This window comes from Haliotis rubra, unplaced genomic scaffold (genome assembly GCF_003918875.1).
Source record: "Haliotis rubra isolate DU_JTF1 unplaced genomic scaffold, ASM391887v1 Scf10, whole genome shotgun sequence".
NCBI classification, from domain to species: Eukaryota; Metazoa; Mollusca; class Gastropoda; order Lepetellida; family Haliotidae; genus Haliotis; species Haliotis rubra.
The window spans coordinates 4506897-4533817 of NW_025764892.1; the positions used below are offsets into that span (position 1 = coordinate 4506897).

The following is a 26921-nucleotide window of genomic DNA, read 5'->3' on the forward strand; positions in this document are numbered from 1 at the left end:
GGGATGCCGCTGTCAGTCTGTAACCGTTTGTGTTGGATTTCATTGCAGATATGTTACATACATTTGTGTGAATTATGTTCTTGTGTCTAACGCCTATTCCGGTGAGAGACGGGGGGTCAAAGGACACTCATTACTGGCACGAGGCTACGTGTAGTAGGTCAGTTACGTGTTACATTTTCCTGTTGCGAAATACCGTTTCTTCTTCGTACGTCCTTCCGTTTCCAGGACCACCCGTTTGTAGATTTCTACTTCTTGTATGTGCTTGAAGAAAACTTGAAAGAAATAAAAAATAAAATGTATTCCATGTTTTGATCATAATCTTATTCAATACTTCACATAATTTGAAAAAGTAGGTAATTAAAAAAATAATACTGCATCTGGATTAAATGAATTACGGTCATCCAATGAACACAAACATTTTAGCCTGTGTGTTTGCTTTTTCATAGTGTGCATTGAAAGAGCTTATTGAAGCCTTGTAGTGCGATATTTCACCACTTTGGGCACTATGGCAATATACATATATACGCACAAAATAGTACAGGTGTTCAGTCATAAATATCACATAGAAAAATGAAAAAGAAACAAGGCAAAGGCATTCTGTTTCTATTTATCTATGTGTGAGTGCGCGTGCGTGCGCGTGCGTGCGTGCGTGCGTGCGTGTGTGTGTGTGTGTGTGTGTGTGTGTGTTTAAACCTGTGCGTTCCCATTTTTGAAGACTGTATTGAAGCAACATATTACACCATTGTAGTAGTTTATGTTATTTCACATTTGCTCACGTTGGGCTCTATAAGGCATAATGTCCATGTGTGCGTGCGTGGATGTGACTGAGTGAGTGTGCGCTTGTGTGTGCGTGAGTGCGTGTGATTTTGTGTAAAAAGATGACTGTATACTTAAGTTGCAGGAAGGTTTGTATTCATTGTTCGGTTATATTCACAAATGGCTTCGTCATCTTGTCTGAAGTGCGGTGGGTGGGTTATTCACTCTAACTATTCACTGTGGGACGCCGGAGTCCCAGTTCGAATCCCACATGGGTGCTATGGGTGCAGACAACCTTGACGTGATATTGTCATTGTACATTGCTAAAAAGCAACACAAACCAACACACACGCTCAAACCTCGACGATTGTATCGGCCCATCTACTTCCATTTCCATCACATATCGCCTGACCGCCGTGATATTGCTGGAATATTGCTAAAAGCGGCGTAAAACCCAACTCACTCACTGACACATATCGCCTGAACGGTTTAATTCGGTCACCCTAATAACTCGACAGTATCCAGTTCGAGTAATAATCGCATCAGGATTTTTAAGTGTGTTAATTCCTGAAACGGGAGACTCATGGTCCACACAATTAGACAGTGTAGAGTGGTGGGTGAACAGGCAGTGTCTACTGTTTCAGGGTTTAAGAGGATCCGACACATTGTCAACGCCCATATGTCCACGGAGTGAAACAATATCGCTTACTAAGTATTCTGGCATTATCGCGTACTTGGTATTCTAGCATTAGCGATTATAGAGTAAGTTATAAGCGGGATTTGGTGGAATATTGTCACATGGAGGCAGAGGGCTATTTCCCTATAGCTGGCTGTATTTGTTGTAAGTTCTCATTAACAGTTCAACATCCTTAATTATGGATATATAACACAGCACAGTAACGGATAGAACGAGAAAAAATAAGAAAAAGCTTTAGTTTTACGCCGCTTTTAGAAATATTCCAGAAATATCACGGCGTGTCCATGTGAGGAATCGAACCTGGGTCTTCGGCGTGACGAGCGAACGCTTTAACCACTAGGCTACCCCACTGCAATTAAAACAACAACAGCTAAAAATCAGTAGTGAAAAGATCAGGTCACTACAATTTATTTTTAACAAATTATTTTTAAAAATCAAAGAAACAATAAAATAATCAATAGCATGTAACCAATAATTCTAAGAACTTTCAGTTAACAAACTTGTACACTGAAAAATCAACTCGATGTTTGTTGTTAAGAAAAAAACCCACATATATCCCAACGAATACATAGTTTGTTAGCCATACTAGAATACCACCCGTAAACTATTTTGATGATAACATTTTTTTTTCCATCAAGGATATCATGCTCAAATCCTCGACAAATATATTCGTGGTACAGTCATTGAGTATAATATCTATTCAGATGTCAGTGTTTCACCTCATACAAACTCAGTAAGTGATGTATTAAACTTCGCGTGCATGCGATTATTTAAGAAAACAGGTTGTCTATGTATGTCGGTCAGTATGTATGATGGCCAGCACGTCGATGGTCAGTGTACAGATACTTACCATGGAATGCAGTCACGTCACGTAGATATAGCCCTCATTCCTTGGCGTCCCCACATAGGGGGAATACCAGCCACTTGGTCAGCCAGCACACGTCCACATACACGATGGACGGGGCGGTGGATGGCACTAAGGGTTACACGCTGATCCACTGTGATGTTGATAATCACAGCCGTAATGTGGCCGTAATCCTAGCCGCATATGATATAGTAATCATAACAATACTAATACTGATAGCAGCAACACAAATATGAACAGTATCAATGATAATTACAATGACGATCATGTACTCAATAACACCGTTAATAACATATGCATAGCTGGGTACCCGGTAGGAATAGATGGTAACATGATTCTTATCCTTTTAGCGCCTCACTAGCAGCTTTGGGAGCTGAGCATGAAAATCGAGTTCAGACGGTTCCATTAATATGTGGTAACAATGTTGTGCTTTGTGTATGTCTTGCGTGTGGATTTGACGTTTTGTAACTATGCAAATTAATATACAAAACAATAAAAGAATGAAAAAATAAAGGAACACATACATAAGTGAATATTAATAAAGGAACCAGCAACAATAATGATAGAAGAACAGCAATAACACTAATACACTGCTTATATCCATGCCGGTTTAGTTAATTAATTACAGTTAATTACAGTTAAAATTGCTTGTTGGGACCGGAAAGTCGTGCCGGAATACGGAATAGACAGGTGCCGGATTAGATAATGTTTAAATGATCATAATATAGTTGGGACCATAACTTTATGCCGGTTTTGACAGTGTGCCGGATTAGACAGGTGCCGGTGTTGGCAGGTTTCCCTGTAATGACAACAGCAACGATTTCTACTAACAGCAGTAATATTACCAGCAATGACAGGGAAAGGATTAATACATATTAACAATTGTAATATTATTCTTCGATAAGGAGGCGACGTGAATGACAACGACGATGATACAGCGGTAATATGAATACTTATTTCAGGGGGGTGTGTTCTTAAAGCTTATAGCCAATTTCTGGTGTCCCCCGATGGTGATATTGCTGGAATATTGCTAAAGGCGACGTAAAACCCAACTCACTCATAAAGCTCCTCAAGATACGAAAACTTTGTCCACGACGCACACGCTCTTGCATACACGTACGCAGGGTCACAACCATAATTGTGCGGGAAGATGAAGTAAGTGAGTGAATTTAGTTTTACGCCGCACTCAGCAATATTCCAGCTATATGGCAGCGGCCTGTAAATAATCGAGTCTGGACCAGACAATCCAGTGATCAACAGCATGAGCATCGATCTGCGCAATTGGGGACCGATGACATGTGTCAACCAAGTCAGCGAGCCTGACCACCCGATCCCGTTAGTCGCCTCTTAAGACAAGCATGGGTTACTGAAGATCAATATTCTAACCCGGATCTTCACGAGTAGGAAGATGAACTGAACCATTAAAGTACAACAGAGGATAATACGTGATGGCAGACATTGACAATGTAGATGCTGAAAGCTTTGGATTACAACCACATCGGTTTAATTTACCCTAATATTTCTGGTGTGCTCTGCCGTAGTATTGCTGGAATATTGCTAAACATCTCACTCACTGTTATGATATTATATAGCTCGAAACAATCAGTTCAAGAGGCATGTCTCGTTCTGGACCCTCTTGACGCCTTTTCAGCTTGACAAAAAGTCCTTCGTGAAATTATGAAGCTACTCTTAATTTCAACGTTGTTCTGAATTTGACCTGTGCCATGAATTAACCAGCTGTTCTGTTACGCCCGTAAACATAAGGGCAGGACAAAGAGCTTTCGGGGACTAAATGACACATTCTGATAAACATTTGGGTGTGTGTTAAGGATTAACTACTCGGTAGGTAAAATGGTCAGAAGGATTGAGCACAATCCCTAGGATTAAGTAGGCCCCCGGTATCCTCGCCATTGAATACACAAATCATACAGACCTTTTGTGTGTAAACTGTGGCCCAGAGATACGCATTGCTGTCGACTTTCGCTATGTTGATTCTTCTCAGTGAGATAATGCCTCTCAATCTGATGTGTTTTTATTTTAATGATAAAAAGAAACTTGAGAGGCTTTTTTCGGTTAACGCCTCTCCGGATGGGTCTCCTTCGGTGTGGTGTAAGATTGACGTGGAGTGCCAATGTGAAAAGTGTCACCCATCTCTGTCAATATCGCCGCTGTGGCGGATAAAACACATGGTGCTCAGTTTTCGTGTCGTGATATATACACAAGGATCAGGAATCCATTAAATCTGATATCTTGTCAGCTAAGATTTACTCATGTCGATCAGAAACACGCATTTATGAAGCCTGATGGTATGAGATACGTTTCATATTGTCAAAGAAATGTTTCTGATTGTACAAGGCTTATGACATCTCATCAACTGACTGACTGAGTTTACTTTTACGCCGCTTTTAGCAATATTCCAGCAATATCACGGCGGGGGACACCAGAAATGGGCTTCACACATTGTACCCATGTGGGGATTCAAACCACGGCGGGTCTTCGGCTTGACGAGCCAACGCTTTAACCATTCAGCTGCCCCACCGCCCCTCCTTTTAAAGGAACAAAGTCAGATGCGTTGGCTTGGATATCTGAACCTGTAAACGGGGCTATTCCAAAGCATTATAAAATTAGTGCAATGAGTTACGCCTCTGTTAGCAATAAACATCAACAATCAACTATAAGATCCGCATATTGTCCTCGTGCTTGGAGTCGAACCCTTGACAGCCCGTCTTAACAGATCCAGTATAAAATGACTCGACATATATACTCATGGAAACGAATAAGGGAACACATGAAAGTATATACAAGTGTTCCTTCATTCTTTTCCAGGTTTCTTCACTGTGGGTGAAATTCTGGGAATAAAAAAAGGAACACTTGTACTTTCATATGTTCCCTTATTCGTTTCTATGAGTATATCAAAAGATCATCTTTTAAAGATGGTCGTCATGTCTGTGGTACAAAGAACGACAGCAAAGACGTGTATGATGCTGCATGTGTGTCAACACCGTGCCTTCGTCGTATATGTAAAGCTACCTTCAACTGAAGAACACGGAACCATGTGATGTAGAATCATATGATGTAGAGATTCCCATCACAACATACATGTTTTGGGTAACCGCGTCACGTTACAACATGCCGCGAGTGTCCGTGTTTCCGTCTGTTGCACCACTACACACTGAACACGTCGACACCACATTCTATACTCGCGAGGAAGAAAGCCGTTGCTTTAACCTATTACCTTAAAAAAATCCCCCTATACCACCGGGAGCCGTGACCGCATATAATTCCATTCCGCCACCGGAATCCAGGCCTACTTTTGGTGAAACCCGCGAAATTCCCATGGCTTTACGTCTTTTTTGTCGATATTGACGTGTGATACTTTACAGACGTGTGTGACATTTACATGTCAAAATGGCCACACCTTGACGATTTCTCCGATGAAAAAGGCTTTCATGTTACTGATATATAAGTCTACACGGAGATAAATGGATCTATAACGGAGACATCTCAACCTTTCTGGCGGACGTGTGTTAAAAGATGGAAGGGGAATGTAATTTGGAATTAACTGTAAATAGTATGATCAAAGCGGACCACAAAGCAAGGCGTCAGAATAGGTCACCAGGACCTCGTGTTTATCATAGGCGACGGGGGCAGTGGGGTAGCCTAGTGGTTAAGGCGTTCCCTTGTCACGCCGAAGACCCTGGTTCGATTCTCCACACGGGTACAATGTGTGAAGCCAAATGTCTGGTCCCCGCCATGTTATTGCTGGAATATTACTAAAAATGGCGTAAAACTAAACTCACTCACAGGCGACTAAAATGAGGATTGGATGGTTAATATGCCTGACCATGACCCGTTTTAAAATACAGACACCATAGTACGAATTTTATCTTCAGTCCCTAAAACGAACATTTGTTTTGTGATTTTCTTTTGACACAAAACAGTAATGAGCTCTGAAAATCTCTTCATAAGCCCTTAAAAAATGTAGAAATTTAAGTTTTGATTTTTCTGTTTCATGGCATGTAAAAGATACAATCTGACCCCCCACCCCCACCCCGCATGTCATGTACAACATCAATGCCAACCCACCCCATCCCATCCCAGTTCCCATAATTTTATAACCATGTTTCTTTAATATTTTTGTGTAAAAAATTGCTGACACCCACTCCCCAACCCCCATCCACAGAACAAAATGGATGACCCCCCTTAAATTGCTGAGGCGTGCCACAAAGCTTTGGTCCTGGTTTGAATCTCATTTTCTATGTGAGTATGTTACTACGTTAGCCAGCACAACAACCGTGCTCTTGATATATTGGAAATAATGTTCGATGCTCCTTTAAAGCAAACTGCACACTCACTCACTGACTCACGCACAAACACACCCACTCACTCACTCAGCCTTTCTGTTGTGTCGATGTCGATGCGGTCTATACGTATCACTGTTGGTTGACAAACGAGTGTGCGTGCGGAGGTTCAAATCATCTGTTTAATATAAAAGACGTCAATATGTGAAATGTGAAACAAAGGCCACACCCACCTCTCCGTTCTGACCCAGATAGCCAGTGGGCACTGTGGAACACCCCCTACACGTTCCATACAGAGACATTTGTTGACACTGCCCGCGATCTCAGAGTCTCTCCAGCTAGTCCATATGTTTGTGTACTCTGCGATCACAGAATGGACACTGTCCCCAAACCTGACCCTCGCCCATCCCCTCGAATTAACAGGTGCGTGATTTTAACGCGTTGTGGTTGACTGTGTCTCTACGTAGATTTACATCCATGACGGACTCAGTAAGAGAATATTTTACAAACCCAGAGTTCTAAAGTACTCAGTCTGACATGACGACTTCGGTTATGTAGATGTCTCTGTTGTGATGAATTCAGTAGCAATATGATGCAGTGATACGAGTTAGGACTTCACAGAACACGTTATTGAAGGAGGGAGGGATTATGTTTGTTACGCCGCTTGTAGCAATATTCCAGCAATATCACGGCGGGGCACGCCTGACATGGTCTTCACACATTGTAACCATGTGGGGAATCGAACCCGGGTCTTCAGCGTGACGGTTACCCGACGTTTTTTGAAGACATAGAGTAGGCTTTAAAGAACTGGCAAATGCCTTGAAGTTTCTTATGCTGTTTACATCTGAACACAAAAAATACACCTATGTTTGAAGGTGACTAAAACTGAAAGAAACGTCAAATGTTTTTCAATAGTGATATGTTTGATACTGGTATCATGTTTGTGAATTGGACTTTAATTTCGGCGACTGTTTCTAACCAAGGATGTTTAAATAACGTTTGTAGTTTTTGTTGCCAAATTCACGTTTCAAATGTATACTTTCTATTCCCCGTCAGTTTATGTAGAAAGTCCCCTTGGTACGCTGTTTCGGATTAGTTTCTATCGTGTTCCTGGAGGTAGTTAAGTCGAATCCCCATCGTCATATCCGTAGTGACTGAACGCATGTAATACCTACATCTTAGAGAGGCAGTTACACAAAGTACTGACTCCCTTCCCACATCCGTTATCTCCGGTTATCTCGAGGGTTCGTTTGCTTCCTTCCTGTTCGTGATAACAAAAGTTCAGCGATATTTTAGCCCGCATCCCACCCAGTGAACACCGTGTAACACGAAGCTTCACTTATACGTGGCTGGAACGAAAGTAGAGGATACATTAGGTCAGGCCAGGTTCAACATTTAAAGCAACTTCATGCCTGGCAAGGTGGGCTTAGATGACCACTGCATGCTGGTCAGTCGATAGATGGTATCCACTGCATTGACCTCAACAGCCTTTGCCATATTCCTTGCAGGTGCCCGTGCCGGTAAAACAAGCACTGGCTCAAGTATTCAGTTAGATAACGCTATCGGTGCCACTTTGTTAGAAGTGGCAATGGAATGGTCAGCCGTACGGTAGAGGGTAATATGTGGTTATTATTTAAAGTCATATACAGTAATGTCAGCTTTATTCCATACAGACCGCCTCCGTGGTGTAGTGGATAGAGCGTCCGCCCGGAGAGCGGAAGGTCGCGGGTTCGATCCCCAACCGCGTCATACCAAAAGACGTTAAAATATGGTACATGTTGGTTCCTGCCTGGCGCTCGGCATTAATGGGTACAACAAGGACTGGTCGGCTCCGAGTCAGTATACTGTGTCTGAGTATTCATGCTTCACTGCGGCATGGTATGTCAGCGAGCTAGCACTATAAAACCAGCTGAAGTCTGGGCTAGTACAAGCAGCCGCACATACACATACACACGCATGCACGTCGTCATATGAGCGAAATATTCTCAAGCACGACGTTAAAACCCAATTTCACCTCACCTCACCTTATTCCATACATTACTTGATCAGCAAATTATTTTTCTACTGTCTTCTGTTAGATTTATACTGTTTATTTTCTAGATATTTTGGCTACGAACCTGCGATCACAATGGTCCACACAGAAAGTTACTCAATGTCCTTAGACGCTATGATTTACGACATCTGGTGAGAGAAATAAGATAGTCTTATTAGACAATATATATCTACAAATCAAGGCCAAATGGAACTCGAAACGATGCCTAATTTCAGATCTGAGGTAATCCTAGACTTGCCAAATATTTCTAGACTCGAGTTAGATGAATTCCTTTTATTTTATTAGTTAATGTTTAGGGAGACAGACTGTGATTTACGAAGCAAACGCACATTATTGATGCTGCAAGTATTGGTCTACACGTAAAATACAAGCCGATATCAGCAATGTGCTTACATACAGAATGACATTAATAAAAGAGAAATGCATGCATTTGTATTTCCTTTATATGGACAATCCAGTGTGATCAAATTCCACGTAGTCAAGGTATTTTTTAAGGTGAGCGTCTATGTGATCGCATAGATATAAAACGTATCACAAAGATGAAAGCTTCTGGAATATCTACCGCCACACCACTACTGCAGGGCGACGTTTGGATTTGAATTATAAACTGTCCGTCAAAATATAAATTTTATTGAAAATATATAAATTAAGCTCACGAGGTTTACCCCAGACTACCTATTCACAAGAGCAAGTATTATTACAGACTTCAGATAAATCAGCCGACATCCAAGGTTCTACCCCTAAAGAGAACAGTTTAATTAGATATACACGGTTGCCAGTAGTTGGATTGACATCCAGAATTTGAACGATTTGCTGATTTTGTATTATTTTTTTAAAAACATACTCTTTCCAAGAATTTTGTTGACGATGCATATTTCTGTTTATGCATATATTTAAAATTCTTTGTTGGTGAAATGACAACTTGTCATCTCAATCCACAATCTGGACACAATCACAGAGCTGCGTGTTAAGGGCTGACATGCAAAATATGGGTACCACGTGGGATAATACACACTTGACGTAGATACACAAATTACAGATAAAGTTCTCACATGTGTCGGGCATATCATGCCGAGATTACAAACATATACGTTCTCAGAATTTATGAATTAATAACTACGAAGAAGATGAATGCCTCTCTGTTGTCAAAAGCTTTGATGCGAGCTTGTCGACCTCAGGCGAGTACACTCACATTTTTAATATCAAAGGGGGCTGGATATAGCTGTCGGTATAAAGCTGTCATTCTCGTCCATTGTTTTATAAACAACAACTGCTGACCACAGATGGTCAGCCTGTCCAGCTTGTCACTGTGTGTAGCAACAGTGTGTTGTATATGTCCTAGCCACTGAATGGTGTTAATCTATAGAGGACATCAGAAGTGAGAAGACAGACACCGAACGATAATGAAGAAAGCGTTATGAGATTCCATATAGCTGTATATCAGAGACGCCATCACATATTTTGTTATGATCATATTTTTCAGTATTAATTTCAATATTAGAGGTCTGTATTTATGATACAATAATGAATATGCATGCCCTTTCTATGCTGATGTACTATGCCGTCTGACGTTTCTTGTTCAAAAGTTCTTTGACCACGTTGACAACATTAAATGTTAATTTTTATGGCTGACATGTGTGGGACATCTTCAGATTTGACACACTTGTGACAAAACTGATGTCCTAGGCAATTCGGGGCGGTGGGGTAGCCTAGTGGTTAAAGCGTTCGCTCGTCACGCCGAAGACCCGGGTTCGATTCCCAACATGGGTACCTATGTGGGTACTTATACCTAGACTAACGCTTAGAATCAGTCAGAATATATTATTTTTAATTGTGATAATAATAAATAAACCCATTTAACTTGAAGAGGGGGGCGGTTATCTTAATGGTTAAAGCGTTCATTCGTCACGCCAAAGACCCGGTTTCGATTCCCCACATGGGTACAATGTGTGAAGCCCATTTCTGGTATCCCCCGCCGCGATATTGCTGGAATATTGCTAAAAGCAGTGTCAAACTAAACTCACTCACTCACTGAAGAGGAGCCCCAATGAGATGGAAGATTCAGAGCCTGAACCTGAGGAAATCTAGACTTGCTTCATTTAGGGCTTTAGCATTGCAAGGAGGGCAAGGCAGTAGGGAATATAATGTGGTTCAGAGACTGTGAGACAGATTTGTATCATATGATCTCATGAACAATTGCCTTATTAAACGTGTAGCCTACTAATTTAAACGTTAATAACAAACGCATTTTGAAAAAAAATGAGATGAAATTAGCCTTTTCTTCACGTTGTAGTAAGTATTCCAAGGCATATTTGAAGCCATACGTATTTCAACCCACTATCAAAAGCTATACTCGGGACCTTATGCAAAAAAGGTCGGACACTCAAGTAGGAAGAAATAGACTGTATGAATTGAAGCCAACAATTGGTTATACCTACTTGGTTTGTCAGTCAAGACGTGATAAGGTAATTTTACGACGATGTCGTATTTGCCACAGTCGGTTGCCTCATGGACCCCCCATGTGTGTCTCTTGCGATGAGTTTTTCACCATCAAGCATATTCTGCTTGACTGCGTGGACTTATCGTCTGCAAGGGACTCACATTACGAAGCAACAAATTTGAAAGATCTGTTCTCCCGCGTGAACGCTCATCTGATAGTGAACTACCTGAGGGAAGTTTATCTGTATCATAAATTGTAACTGTGTAATGTGACTAACAAATTGCCTGCTTTTAAATTGAGTGCTATGACTATTTCTGTTATTAAATGACAATGTAATGAATATATGTTTTTGAAATAAAACTCATTTGACTCTGTACTTACAATGTTTACTAATGCAGACTTGTTCTCGTCACTATATGGCTGGAATAATGCCGATGTGACGTAAAACCCAACTCAACTCAGCTCAACTCAATTCATACAGTAAAACAACTAGAACACGAACTCCGTTTATTAATAACCTTCGTTTGAAGAGTCTGAGGACTGAGTTGAGTACGAGATCGGAAGTAAGCAGGTAATCGTATTCGTGAACGTTTTTCTACCTCAGAGAAATATGTTATTATCAACTCCTATTAAACATAACATCTGACTTAACACACTATGAAGGGATGGTAAAACGACTTTGATCAACTGGCTACGCCTGCAACATGCTGCGTCCTTCGTATTTATTACAGAATATATGTACATAATAACAAATATAAAAACTTAAGGTGTTTGCAAATTTAAAGCGAGCATTAATATTTAAATTTAACATTAAAATTTAATGGGGTATACTGACTCGAAATACGACATTAAGAACATAGAAAGTTTTCCTACAACAACATTACTTGCGGGAAAAGCAGTCTACCTGCCACAAGACGAAATTCGTTTTCAACTTAGTTCAAGCCCTTTGAGTGACAGTTCACACAAATACGTCTTGGTGTGTCAGCGTTCGTAGACACAGTTATGCATAGCTGTCATGGTATGGCGTGGGATAAGAAAGTTCATTGAAGACGGACATCAGAGCTGTCGAAGTGCTTCCTCCTCGGAGGTCTTTTCCATAAAACGAGCTTACTTACTTACGATATATCTTAACATTGAGATCGCTTTGAGTAAAGGCCAACAGACTGTGCCTTTGTCAGTTGGTTTCTTGGAGTTACGACCACGATAACGTTAAGATCACTTTGTGATTGGCCTCGCTCCACAAAGCGATCTTGGCGCTAAGATGATCGTAACTTCCTTACTTTAACATTAAACAGACTGTGCCTTTGTCAATTAGTTTCTTGGAGTTACGACCACGATAACGTTAAGATCACTTTGTGATTGGCCTCGCTCCACAAAGCGATCTTGGCGCTAAGACGATCGTAACTTCCTTACTTTAACATAGACTTACGACAGTCGTAACGCTGACATGACTATGTTATTGGCCTCGCTCCACAAAGCGATCTTTGCGCCAAGATGATCGTAACTTCCTTACTTTAACATAGACTTACGACGGTCGTAACGCTAACATGACTATGTTATTGGCCTCGCTCCACAAAGCGATCTTAGCCCTAAGATAATCGTAACTCCCTTACTTTAACATAGATCTACGACAATGTGAAACGGATCCCCCGTGTTAAGAGAATTTCAGTGATCTGTTCATGTACTTTTCACCACTATGTTGCATTTACGCCAAGTGGAACCTGTTTCTTCTCATAGTCGAATATGGTTATTCTCGGGTGTTTAATATGTATATAAATATGAAGTGTCTCAAACGTAATGCTGATCTTTTCAGATAACTGTATAAAGAATGGCGTGCTGTACCAACCTGGTCAGACATACAAGGAGAACTGCAACGAGTGGTGAGAGTATTTTAATATGTGTGACTGTGAAACGCCGCAGTTACAGGTGTAGTTACAGGCCGCAGTTATATTCAAGCTGCATGTACGTCATGTCAGTCTGTAACTACAGCAGGACCAGATCACCGGTTGACAACATGACGTACACAGTTACAGACCACCGGATGACAACATGACGTACACAGTTACAGACCACCGGTTGACAACATGACGTACACAGTTACAGACCGTCGGTTGACAACATCACGTACACAGTTACAGACCAGTGGTTGACAACATCACGTACACAGTTACAGACAAGTGGTTAACAACATGACGTACACAGTTACAGACCACCGGTTGACAACATGACGTACACAGTTACAGACAACTGGTTGACAACATGACGTACACAGTTACAGACCAGTGGTTGACAACATGACGTACACAGTTACAGACCATCGGTTGACAACATCACGTACACAGTTACAGACCATCGGTTGACAACATGACGTACACAGTTACAGACCACCGGTTGAGTTACACAATTACATACCGGTTGACAACATGACGTACACAGTTACAGACCACGGGTTGACAACATGACGTACACAGTTACACACCACGGGTTGACAACATGACGTACACAGTTACACACCACGGGTTGACAACATGACGTACACAGTTACATACCACTGGTTGACAACATGACGTACACAGTTACATACCACGGGTTGACAACATGACGTACACAGTTACATACCACTGGTTGACAACATGACGTACACAGTTACAGACCACGGGTTGACAACATGACGTACACAGTTACATACCACTGGTTGACAACATGACGTACACAGTTACAGACCACGGGTTGACAACATGACGTACACAGTTACAGACCAGTGGTTGACAACATGACGTACACGTTACACCAGTTACAACATGACGTACACCACCGGTTGACAACATGACGTACACAGTTACAGACCACCGGTTGACAACATGACGTACACAGTTACAGACCACGGGTTGACAACATGACGTACACAGTTACAGACCACTGGTTGACAACATGACGTACACAGTTACATACCACCGGTTGACAACATGACGTACACAGTTACAGACCACCGGTTGACAACATGACGTACACAGTTACAGACCACCGGTTGACAACATGACGTACACAGTTACAGACAACTGGTTGATAACATGACGTACACAGTTACAGACCACCGGTTGACAACATGACGTACACAGTTACAGACCACCGGTTGACAACATGACGTACACAGTTACAGACCACTGGTTGACAACATGACGTACACAGTTACAGACCACGGGTTGACAACATGACGTACACAGTTACAGACCACCGGGTTGACAACATGACGTACACAGTTACAGACCAGTGGTTGACAACATGACGTACACAGTTACAGACCACCGGTTGACAACATGACGTACACAGTTACAGACCACTGGTTGACAACAACATGTTGACAACATGACGTACACAGTTACAGACCACCGGTTGACAACATGACGTACACAGTTACAGACCACTGGTTGACAACATGACGTACACAGTTACAGACCAGTGGTTGACAACATGACGTACACAGTTACAGACCACCGGTTGACAACATGACGTACACAGTTACACACCACGGGTTGACAACATGACGTACACAGTTACATACCACTGGTTGACAACATGACGTACACAGTTACAGACCACCGGTTGACAACATGACGTACACAGTTACAGACCAGTGGTTGACAACATGACGTACAGAGTTACAGACAACTGGTTGACAACATGACGTACACAGTTACATACCACTGGTTGACAACATGACGTACACAGTTACAGACCACCGGTTGACAACATGACGTACACAGTTACAGACCAGTGGTTGACAACATGACGTACACAGTTACATACCACTGGTTGACAACATGACGTACACAGTTACAGACCACTGGTTGACAACATGACGTACACAGTTACATACCAACTGGTTGACAACATGACGTACACAGTTACATACCACTGGTTGACAACATGACGTACACAGTTACAGACCACCGGTTGACAACATGACGTACACAGTTACATACCACTGGTTGACAACATGACGTACAGAGTTACAGACCACCGGTTGACAACATGACGTACACAGTTACAGACCTCCGGTTGACAACATATTATATGCTTTAAGTGGCCTTATAATGTGTCTCAAGACACGCTATATACAGTTAAACCCAATTCCTTAAAGAGTTAAAGTCACACACAGTATATACACTCAATGCCCGGATAAGATGTCATTATTACATCAAATCCTCGTTGAATGTCACTGTAAGTGGATCCCAGTGTGGAGCATGTAACATTTCAACAAGGAAAGTTTATTTACTTATTCTTAATTGGTGCACTTTGCAGCACATGTTGGAACTACTTCATCTTTTGTTTTCACCCTAGCAAGTGCGAGGTGTTCTCCGGGCCACCCAGGAGGTTTGACTGGCGCTGCAGCCAGAGTGTGTGTTTGATCAGACCGGAACTCATCCGCGCAGTGAATGATGGGCGATACGGGTAAATAGACTCAGCTTCGATAGTTAGCTCATGAAACAATTGTTATACTAATTGCAGCATGACTGAAAGGTAATAATTTTTGATATACACGCAATTTACCGACTTCTTTTGGTTTCCTGTTTTCCAACAGCGTTATACCCGTGAAGGTCAGGGTTAGAAGTGATCTGCAGTACTCATGTGTGTCGTAAGAGGCGACTAATGGGATCGGGTGGTCAGGCTCGCTGGCTTGGTTGACACATGTCATCGGTTCCCAATTGCGCAGATCGATGCTCATGCTGTTGATCACTGGATTGTCTGGTCCAGACTCGATTACTTACAGACCGTCGCCATAAAGCTGGGATATTGCTGAATGCGGCGTAAAACTAAACTCACTCACTCACTCACTCACTCCAACAGCGTTAAAACAACAAACGGAAGTTGAATATTTCACAACTGAAATATGAACAACTCATTAACCGACGGGCACTCGATAATTATCATTCATGCCTTGAATGCGCTCTAAGATGGAATACGCTGTAGGTTATGGTTCCTGTTTTCAGTGTAGGTCAAAATCAGTGTTGTGATCAGTACAGGGACTTTTATTTGGCTAAAGCCTTCCCTCTATTGAACATCATTTCACAGATGGACAGCTAGCAACTACTCGGCGCTGTGGGGGATGACGTTACCTGATGGCATCAAATACCGCCTAGGGACGTTCCCGCTAGACTCGAACGTTGTGCGCATGACGCCACTCAAAGTGAGGCTGGACGAAGTTCTTCCGGAAGCATTCGACTCCAGCCAGAAATGGCCTGAAGTCATCGGCCCGATAAGAGACCAGGGAAACTGCGGTGCATCATGGGCCTTTTCAACAACAGGTATTCGCTACTGATGGACACATCAGGAACAATGATTTGTGTCTTACATAAGGTACTGAATACACTGCCGTGACCGATGACAGCTCGGGCAATGTATTCTGGCCAAAGAACTACTATCAGGGTTTTGCCTTTACTTAAAAAGGTTGGTGTCAAGGCGACCACAAATAATTAATTTTAAGGGTTCTTAATCTTAATCTTGTTCTTGGACCTTTGTTAGTCCGGTAATCTAAGGCACCTCAATTTGTAGTGATGAGTTGCTTTCCTTGTGCCGCTCAGAAACATACGAAGGCGAGTTCGATTCTAGATTTCCTTGATGTTACTTATGGGTTTATAAGCTGCATTCTCGTGCGTATATGGGTTTTGTTTAACTGATAAACGTATATATTACACCAGGCTTCCCTCCCACATTAAACCGACAAGGGTTAATATTATCGAAATACCAAAGCAGCTTAGTCACAACTCACTCACTCACTCGTATTCTGTCCCTTTATTTTGAAGCATTGTCGAAAATTCTGAAAGTCAAACCATACATTCCGATAGGTCATCGTAATCGGAACCACTGACCGTTGTCAATGTCTCTGCTCCAGCCGTAGCATCCGACCGCCTGGGTATCGAGTTTATGGGTGACTACAAGGAGGAGCTCTCCCCTCAACACATTCTGTCTTGTAACAGCGACAAGCAGGAGGGTTGTGCCGGGGGTTTCCTGGACCGAGCCTGGTACTACCTCAGGCGGAGAGGGTACGTCCTTATGCCTAGCTTCAAGTCACTTACAGAAAATCGTTAGCCGGGACATTCCCTGAACCGGAAAAGTATTATTCCGGACGACACATACCTTGCAAAATAGATCTGGATATCCCAATAATACTTCTGAATGATTTGGACCATTTAGGGATTGCCACGATGTGGATATAAAGATCAGGTTCCGATCCACGAAGCGTTCGTAGAGTTACGGCCTTTCCTAACTTTGTGGCTCATAAAGGGCTTACGAATAACGCAGTCCTACGAAAGTTTAGTGGTGTAATTGCATTTTGTATTTATCCCATCTTAGTAACACAAGAACGTTTATGGGTCGACTTCCAAATTCAAAATGAAGATAATTATAAATTTCACGATATCCTTGTAATTGTATAGAATATATACTCATAGAAACGAATAAGGGAACACATTAAAGTACAAGTGTTCCTTAATTTATTTCCAGAATTTCACTCACAGTGCAATACATACCTTGTGAAGAAACCTTGAAAAGAATAAAGGAACACTTGTACTTTCATGTGTTCCCTTATTCGTTTCCATGAGTATATTTGTCCGTCAGAATGTCCTTTTATTCGACTTCAAGCGTTCACATCAAAACCCCGATGGGTTGTCCACGGAGATTAACTGATAACAGGGTAGTGAGATAACCTGTACGCAAAATATTGCTTAGTGGAGACTGTGTGAACTGTTCGCTGTGAAGCAGCTATACTTTGTGTTGTAGGCTTGTGACAGAGGAATGTTACCCCTACTCCAGCGGAAGGACCAGCACTATCGGCGAATGTCTGGTCGCACCCCGGAAGCGCCAGGGCAACTGCCCCAGCGGCATCGAGTTTCGCATGGAGAAGCGCTACAAGACCACGCCCCCCTACAGGATACGTCCTCTGGTAGGTGATGCAGAATGTGGGATGCAGCTGGTTTCTAGGCTTTGCGCAAGTAGGGGTGCAATTTGTCTGCAGTTGTATCAACATTAGTAGAATTAATTTGAGCAGAAAACTATATGCTTACGATTTTTAACACGACGATGTAACGTTTCATGTTCTTACCTGTGTAAATTGGGTTAGAATTTGTCTTAAGCGACCCATGCTTGTCCCAAGTGTCGACTAACAGGGATCGAGTGGTCAGGCTCCTAGGTGCGTAGATCAATGCTCATGCTGCTGATCACTAGATTGTCTGGTCCAAGCGCATTATTTACAGACGGACGTCATATACCTGAGATAATGCGGAGTGCGGGGATAAACAACAAACAAACAAACAAATAAATCTGTGTACATAAACTAAAGTCATACGTTTATTGGATAACGAGTTACAATTCTATAACGTCATATATTACCATCTGTGATATAATTCTGTAACGCCGTGAGATGCGTCATGTGTATTTCAGTGCCTTGTGTTGTCTTGTGTACCGCCGTGTTAAGATAGCTTCTATAAACCCACACATGCGCCGATACTAAAATAGAATATTAATGTTATGAAGAACAAGGACATACAGACAAGACACAGTAAACAAAATACGCCAGCGTCCTTAATTTACCTCATCCTCAGCGGTGAGGGTCTGTTACAAGCCGAGTGAAGTTGTTCTGCCAAAGCTGCCTGATCTTGATCAATGAGAATGAAACAGCGAAACATATGCTTGTGTATACGTTGGTAAATATCATAATATGTCTTCAGCCTGTATTTACAATGGCGCTGCCTCTCATCTTGAGTCAAAGTGTCTGCCACTGGCGTTTGATCCTTTCTCCAGTACAGTGTGAATAACTAAGTGATGTTTTACGTCACTGACACCATATTGTAGCTATTTCATGGTGGTCATGGCAAATAATCGAGTACATCATACACAGATACCCATTCGCAAGGTTTGTGCAAGACTTCGTAACAGCAAAAGCTGTGATCAACGCAGAAATAAATGAGTTACCCCCAAACAACGTTAGGCATTACATCGTGTCCCTCAAGCCAACTCATATTAAAATGGTTACTGGATTTGATTGCAATCATATGTATGTTTTTGGTTTTGGTGATTAATTATTAAATATTAAACGTCAGTGAAAAAGAACAGTCATGTCCTCAGAAACAGATTCCATTTGATGTTAATGTGAAAATAGTGAACATTATATGAACGGACCACTGAAAATCTGTTATGACACCAGGTGTTCGCGACAAGGGAACTAAGAATGTCAAAATTTGAAACAGTTTGCCTTCAACCTAAAGTTAGTATTTACTGCCCGAGGATTTATAGAAGACACCTCTTCGTGGACACCTGAAAACCAGTGATGACGCCAGCTGTTCGCGAAAAGAAATAGTCGTCTTGTCTAATTCAAAGGATGAAATAAAAACAGGCCAAGTGTTCTTACGTCCACAAGAATACACACGTCTGAACCTGCAACAGCGAGCGCGAACCGGTTAGTTCCACGTTGGCGCAGACACGAATTCTTGCTGTTGATGACAGCCACAATGGCGTTTCGTCGCCGTCCGCATTATTTCGCCTACATTTTCCAACACAGTATACGAATATCAACCAATGCACCAATGATTACATAGTACGCAAATATGCAGCTAACACGAGTGATCTCCCTTTCTCTCCAGTATCTGTTGCGCGATTCATGTCACTGTATCTGTGAGCACCCACGTACCTGCCTGCGCCTCTTGTAGTCTGTTTGTGGAACTACTTACAGAACAAAGACGGCGTAATGGGCTTTCTAACATCAATATCAGACTGGGCTATTCACTTGTCAGATTGAACAGCTTTTCTTGTCCACCTATCTGTCAAGGGAGACTATCCTCAGATTACATACACAAGTATTTACTTTGATCTTTAATTGTTGACTCAGTTCTCAAGATCGTATCCCTGTTGAAGAATGTACGTAGGGCAAGTTTGTACTTTTTTTAATTGAAAGGAAATTAACGCACGGAAACAATAATATATTTTGTTGAAAACAGATAGATTTAACGTGAAGTGATTCAATAATACTAATGCCAATGTGATCTTATACAACATTCCACAATTTTCTCGCTGAATGGTAACATTCAATATGGTTTCCATAACAAATGAGTTAAGTAGCAAAAATGCGAGTATACAGCACAAGCCACGACCTTGATTCAGTCTGTCGTCAACACCCAGATGTTTTCTCTTCCTTTTCTTTGTTTCAAGAGAAACCAGTCTGAGTCGAGTGGTCTCTTAATATAACAATTTCCAGGTGGGATAAATATCAACTACAGCTTCTCCCACGTCACATGTCGGGGTCTACGTCCCAAACCTGTAAACTCCGGTGCATCCTAGAGTGTTCAGACAGTATTCCGTATCAGTATTAACAGTCTCTCTGTCGAATGCCTACCAGAACCGTAGGTTACTGGGATATAACGATATGTCACCATAATCACCTTGTCAACCCGCATAGGTTGATGGCGGAGGATGCTGATTGGTCAAAATGTTCTAACTGATGTAAACGTGTATATTGTTTAGGTCACTGCTCTTTAATGACTGTGAGGCTGCCAACTTTGAAACATGATATATTTTGTCGAGGCTTATATATGTGTTACCAATTATTGCTACATGAACTTTTTACTCACTTACCACACCCGTCGTGGAGGTCTATTGTATAAACAGTTGCTAGGTGACAAATCTACACACCACGCGCCGGGTCACGAGAACTAAGAGCTTTATTAAGTACATTGTAATGTATCCTGATGTGTACCTGCCTCATGTCGCACACTTGTAACCTTTGGTAAAATATTGTTGCAGTATTCCGAGGAGGCGAAAATATGTCTACATAAAAACTTTTAGGATTTTTTCACAAATCATTGGTGTCTTTCACAGATATATTGCAACCAAGGAGGCGTGTAAGTAATCGAGTCTCGAGTCGGTTAACCAGTGGTTAATAAAATGAGCATCATTCCAGACGCAGTCGACCAGGTCATACAGTGTAACCTTCCAAGTCGTAGCTCTACGGCTATTATTCTCTGCTTGACACGCCACTGGAGTTCTCCTGTTATGACGCATCTCTTACCTGTTTTGTGTTTGCTATAGTGACTTTTACAGGAACTGTAAATATAGAATGGCGACTACAACACTCTGCCTTGTTTAGGAGTACATCCACTATATCTTCTTTCTCTTCTTTGTTTGAAGTATACAACAGCACTTTATTATTTGTTCCTCTGATTTTAACGGAAAATCAATCGATCACGGATGGCTGTCATGTTGAACTGTTTCTATATTTGCAGGAGAGGGAAATCATGAAAGAAATTATGGACAACGGACCAGTCCAAGGTATAGTATACAGTAGTTATACCCCAGTATCTAGGCGCCTATCAGGCTATACACGTGTATTTCCTGCAGCACAACGGACCAGTCCAAGGTATAGTATACAGTAGTTATACCCAAGTATCTAGACGCCTATCAGGCTATACATGTGTATTTCCTGCAGCACAACGGACCAGTCCAAGGTATAGTATACAGTAGTTATACCCCAGTATCTAGACGCCTATCAGGCTATACATGTGTATTTCCTGCAGCACAACGGACCAGTCCAAGGTATAGTATACAGTAGTTATACCCCAGTATCTAGACGCCTATCAGGCTATACATGTGTATTTCCTGCAGCACAACGGACCAGTCAAGGTATAGTATACAGTAGTTATACCCCAGTATCTAGACGCCTATCAGGCTATACACGTGTATTTCCTGCAGCACAACGGACCAGTCCAAGGTATAGTATACAGTAGTTATACCCCAGTATCTAGACGCCTATCAGGCTATACACGTGTATTTCCTGCAGCACAACGGACCAGTCCAAGGTATAGTATACAGTAGTTATACCCCAGTATCTAGACGCCTATCAGGCTATACACGTGTATTTCCTGCAGCACAACGGACCAGTCCAAGGTATAGTATACAGTAGTTATACCCCAGTATCTAGACGCCTATCAGGGCTATACACGTGTATTTCCTGCAGCACAACGGACCAGTCCAAGGTATAGTATACAGTAGTTATACCCAAGTATCTAGACGCCTATCAGGCTATACATGTGTATTTCCTGCAGCACAACGGACCAGTCCAAGGTATAGTATACAGTAGTTATACCCCAGTATCTAGACGCCTATCAGACTATACATGTGTATTTTCTGCAGCACAACGGACCAGTCCAAGGTATAGTATACAGTAGTTATACCCCAGTATCTAGACGTCTATCAGGCTATACATGTGTATTTCCTGCAGCACAACGGACCAGTCCAAGGTATAGTATACAGTAGTTATACCCCAGTATCTAGACGCCTATCAGGCTATATACGTGTATTTCCTGCAGCACAACGGACCAGTCCCAGGTATAGTATACAGTAGTTATACCCCAGTATCTAGACGCCTATCAGGCTATACATGTGTATTTCCTGCAGCACAACGGACCAGTCCAAGGTATAGTATACAGTAGTTATACCCCAGTATCTAGACGCCTATCAGACTATACACGTGTATTTCCTGCAGCACAACGGACCAGTCCAAGGTATAGTATACAGTAGTTATACCCCAGTATCTAGACGCCTATCAGACTATACATGTGTATTTCCTGCAGCACAACGGACCAGTCCAAGGTATAGTATACAGTAGTTATACCCCAGTATCTAGACGCCTATCAGGCTATACATGTGTATTTCCTGCAGCACAACGGACCAGTCCAAGGTATAGTATACACTAGTTATACCCCAGTATCTAGACGCCTATCAGACTATACACGTGTATTTCCTGCAGCACAACGGACCAGTCCAAGGTATAGTATACAGTAGTTATACCCCAGTATCTAGACGCCTATCAGAGTATACATGTGTATTCCTGCAGCCCACGATTTATATTAGTTCTTGTTTTTTGGATCCGTAGATAAATTTGTGTGAAGGAAGTAATTTTTATAATGTGTGTTGTTCATGCTTAATTGACAGTTATTCACTAACACATTCTTCTTAAGGCAACGTTCAATTTCATATTGCTTGAAAACATCACCACCTTCAAATCAGTATTTGAAATAAATAACTTTATGCCCTTATTTCTTTTATGGAAGTATGTTTCATTTTTGTGAAACAACGTTTTTACGTAACTGCTACAAGTGACACAGGCACTATCGTAAAACAACAAAGTGACCGATTTGTCGCTTGTGGTTGCGAAGCATATGTCCGGACAACTTATTGCCTGTAAGTGTGAAACTGGATGTGTGGAGATTTTCTTTTCCAGCCACATTCACCGTGAAAGAGGATTTTTACATGTACAAGGGAGGCGTATACCGCTACAGTGAGATCACCCGTGGTGAGGCCAGCGAATCCAGTCGAATAGGGTACCACTCAGTGAGGATTCTCGGGTAGGTCATATACGAGTGCTTCAGACAGTTTAGACTTTCCCAACCCCTTTTGGTCTGTTATGTTATGTTGAACTGTACCCATCGGTGTCCTAATGTAATGACACATATACTGACCCTTGTTATGCCACACACACATGTGACCGAACAGTATTGTTGAATACGATGTCCATAAGAAGAGACAAATAGTTAGATTTTATTACGCTTCTTATGGTTTAACGCTCTGGTTTGGCGGAAAACCTCGACCTCACCTGCCAACTACCTTGAAACTGGTAAACCCAATTACGGAGGTTGGGTTTTCATACGACACAATCGGTATCAGTTGTGAGTGAGTGAGTATGGTTTTACGCCGCTTTTAGCAATATTCCAGCAGTATCACGGCGGGGGACACCACAAATGGGCTTCACACATTGTACCTATGTGGGGAATCGAACCCGGGTGTTCAGCGTGACGAGCGAACGCTTTAACCACTAGGCTACCCCGCCGCCCCAGTATCAGAAGTGACCAATACGAATGAAAAGTGCTTTCAGTAGCTGGGGCCACAATACCTAGGCTCATGGGTCATACTATGTTATTTCTGGGTTCCCTTCACCATCTTGTTAACACACCGTGATATGACTGCACTAAGGTTAAATAATTATAAGCTGTCAGTAGCTGTCGGCTTCATGGAATAATGTTGGAACTAGTTGTGGTTGATGGAGGCATAGCATGGTGGTTGACGCGTTTGTCGATTTCGAATCCCCACGTTTGAACAATGCTAAAGTAGCGAAGCTCCGTGCGTGTTGGGATTATATGCCTTCACTACTTTCACCAAATGCCATTAGTACAGGGAAAATTCCCAGCAACTTCCTGTCAGTCTACATGGCAGTTTGCAGCTTCAATATACATTTTTGCACACTTATCATGGGGTCGAACGGAGCTAGTCACCCATCCCCTCACAGTATCAGTACAACCACACACCGTATAAACTCCCGTATGTACACCTGTTCCCGTATGTACACCTGTTTCTGCGACTGAAACAAATAAGAAAGACTGTTACAGATATCGGACGGTGATGCATTTGACATCATAGGTACCTTTTATATAGTTGTGTATTGGACTCTAAGCTTTCAGCGTCTCAGCGTTAGTTTCAGCACAGTATTACTAATGGTTTGATAACGTTTTAAATTTTGTGGTCAATTCCAGTTTCCACGTGTAAATTTTCTTTTGCCCAGCAACTGGCGGATCCAAGGGGAGGGGAGGTCAAGCCAAGCCAAACACACACCCCCCCCCCCCCTCTCTCCCTTTGATAATTCTTGGATCCGCCTATGCCAGCAATGTGTTTCGTCTTGTGGTACCCTCGATAATGTTTGTGAACAGAATTTTGAGGATGATGGAGCAATGTCCAGTATATATTTTCAGTGTAGCATAGCCTGTATCACATTTCTTTCTTCATCCAGATGGGGCGTCGAGCGTACATTTCAAGGCGATATCGTCAAGTACTGGGTAAGCCGACATTTTGAAATTACTTTGACTGATTTCAAGATTAATGGATATGAAACGTACGTAATATATGTCGATCTAACTCTATTAACCTCTCCTTCATATAGATATCCAGTTCTGTCTCCAGTGTGTTTTCCCTTTGTATTCTCGAGGCAATCAAAATTGGAATATACGGGTCACAAATTCTTTTGTCATACCCCGAAGAAGTGCTCACTTACCAATGGGCCCGTAAAGAATTGGTCTACAGCGACTAACGGGATCGTGTGGTCAGACTCGCATGTCACCGTATCCCATTTGCGTAGACCGGTGCTCATGCTGTCGATCACTGGATTGCCTTGTACAGATTCTAATGTATTATTTACAGACAGCCGCACTATAGCTGGAATGTTTAATGAGTTAGGCATTAAACAGAAACCAACCAACCAACAACTTGCAAATGTATTTGTTCACTTGATTTTCTGGTCCGACCGTCATTACGTAGTTTTGATATTGTCCAAGAAAACAAACAATAAAACAATAAAGCATACAAAAATATCCACTTCATTCTATACAACCAATCAAAATCTTTACTCTCGTGTATTTTCCAGCTGTGCGCCAATTCATGGGGCACCGACTGGGGTGAGAACGGCTATTTCCGTATCGTTCGTGGTGAGAACGAATGTGAGATCGAGGCTTACATCGTAGGGGCTTTCGGGAAGGACAACCGGCGGCGCAGACTCATCAACCAGAGGAGACTGAATCGCATCCGGGACGGCCGGAAGTTCCGGAGCCTGAATCTCAGACGTCGGCGCAGGCGCAGGAAAAACAAGAACAAAAACAAGGACAACAGACGCCGATTTAAGAAATCACATAAATCTGTAAAGAAATTATAGAAATATGTATTAGGATTTATGAAATAATACTATTGTACATGCATTTATACGATATTGTAGCTATGTGTGCATTTGTAAGAGCAGTGTTAAATTGTTTAAAGTGTAACCTCGCATAACAGTACTTATCCCATCTGCGGCGAGCTGTTCATCATTAAGCAACATTTGCGTACGAAGAATATGTTATGTTGGTTTATATATATGATTGTATATTCTATCTTCTATTGATCTTGTGTAACAGTGTTAGACTATATTCTATCAATTTGTTACGAGGTGGTGTCAAACTGAAATGCAGAGGTTAACCCAGAAATCGGTGCGCACTGAATTGAGACACAAATAAATGACCACAAGATCAATAAATTATGTTTAATCTCCTAGTAGAAGGCTTCCGTTGACAATGACATTATTAAGCGTCAACAACGTGGCAGCAGCTGTTACTGACGGGATATTGTTTGAATGTATTCACAAATGTTCTGAATTGTGTCACTGTCAAATGTCTTGACGAAGGCCAGTCTTCGTTGATTAATACAGAATAGTGTTGGAAGCTGGAAACAAAAAGAGCGTTTTTCAAATGGATATCCAAACCACATTGGCATGTTGATGAGATACGAGTCAAGTCGCTCTCCTGTTACTCTTTGGTAGTCGGCCTTATAGGAACTGATCACCCTGATAGATCACAAGCGATCAAAACACATCCAGAATGAATTGTGTATGAATGAAATGACACAATACCAATGATCCAGTTGTGTGCAATCATGTATAGTCCATCCTTACCCTATTACTGCCTTCCACCTACAAGACTTTATTGTATGAAGACCTACCTTTGTTATATTGGTTCTATTGTTTTCTGTTGAAAACGCCTAGTTTATTTGTAGTTGGCATTAGTGTTTTGTTTATTATGTGTACTTATTAGTTTGTACATACATTTCCACCCACAATTTATATATTCTTTTCGTGTACTATAATAATTAAACCACTTCCTCCGATGACTGTTTCTTGTTGCGTTGTGCAATCCGCAGTTCAGTAGCTGCATCGACCATCGCCCCGTACCATCACTGGTACAGCT

The 26921-nt window shown here is 41.9% G+C and overlaps 1 protein-coding gene across 2 annotated transcripts in view; it reads left to right on the forward strand.

Annotated features, from left to right (window-relative positions):
• The window catches only part of LOC124265484 (uncharacterized peptidase C1-like protein F26E4.3), a 57104-nt gene that overhangs the window by 23976 nt on the left and 6207 nt on the right, over positions 1-26921 (forward strand). The window contains exons 2-10 of one of the 2 annotated variants that reach the window (XR_006895489.1): positions 12926-12992; positions 15454-15564; positions 16186-16418; positions 17006-17156; positions 17893-18055; positions 21387-21432; positions 23384-23507; positions 24944-24989; positions 25574-26219. Coding sequence is in view for 1 of the 2 variants with exons in the window: in XM_046700307.1 (XP_046556263.1) it covers positions 12926-12992; positions 15454-15564; positions 16186-16418; positions 17006-17156; positions 17893-18055; positions 21387-21432; positions 23384-23507; positions 24944-24989; positions 25574-25858 (1226 nt within the window). In the remaining variant the exon portion in view is untranslated. Of the gene's footprint in view, positions 1-12925; positions 12993-15453; positions 15565-16185; positions 16419-17005; positions 17157-17892; positions 18056-21386; positions 21433-23383; positions 23508-24943; positions 24990-25573; positions 26842-26921 lie in introns of those variants that run through there. The other variant, XM_046700307.1, reaches the window with a different exon arrangement.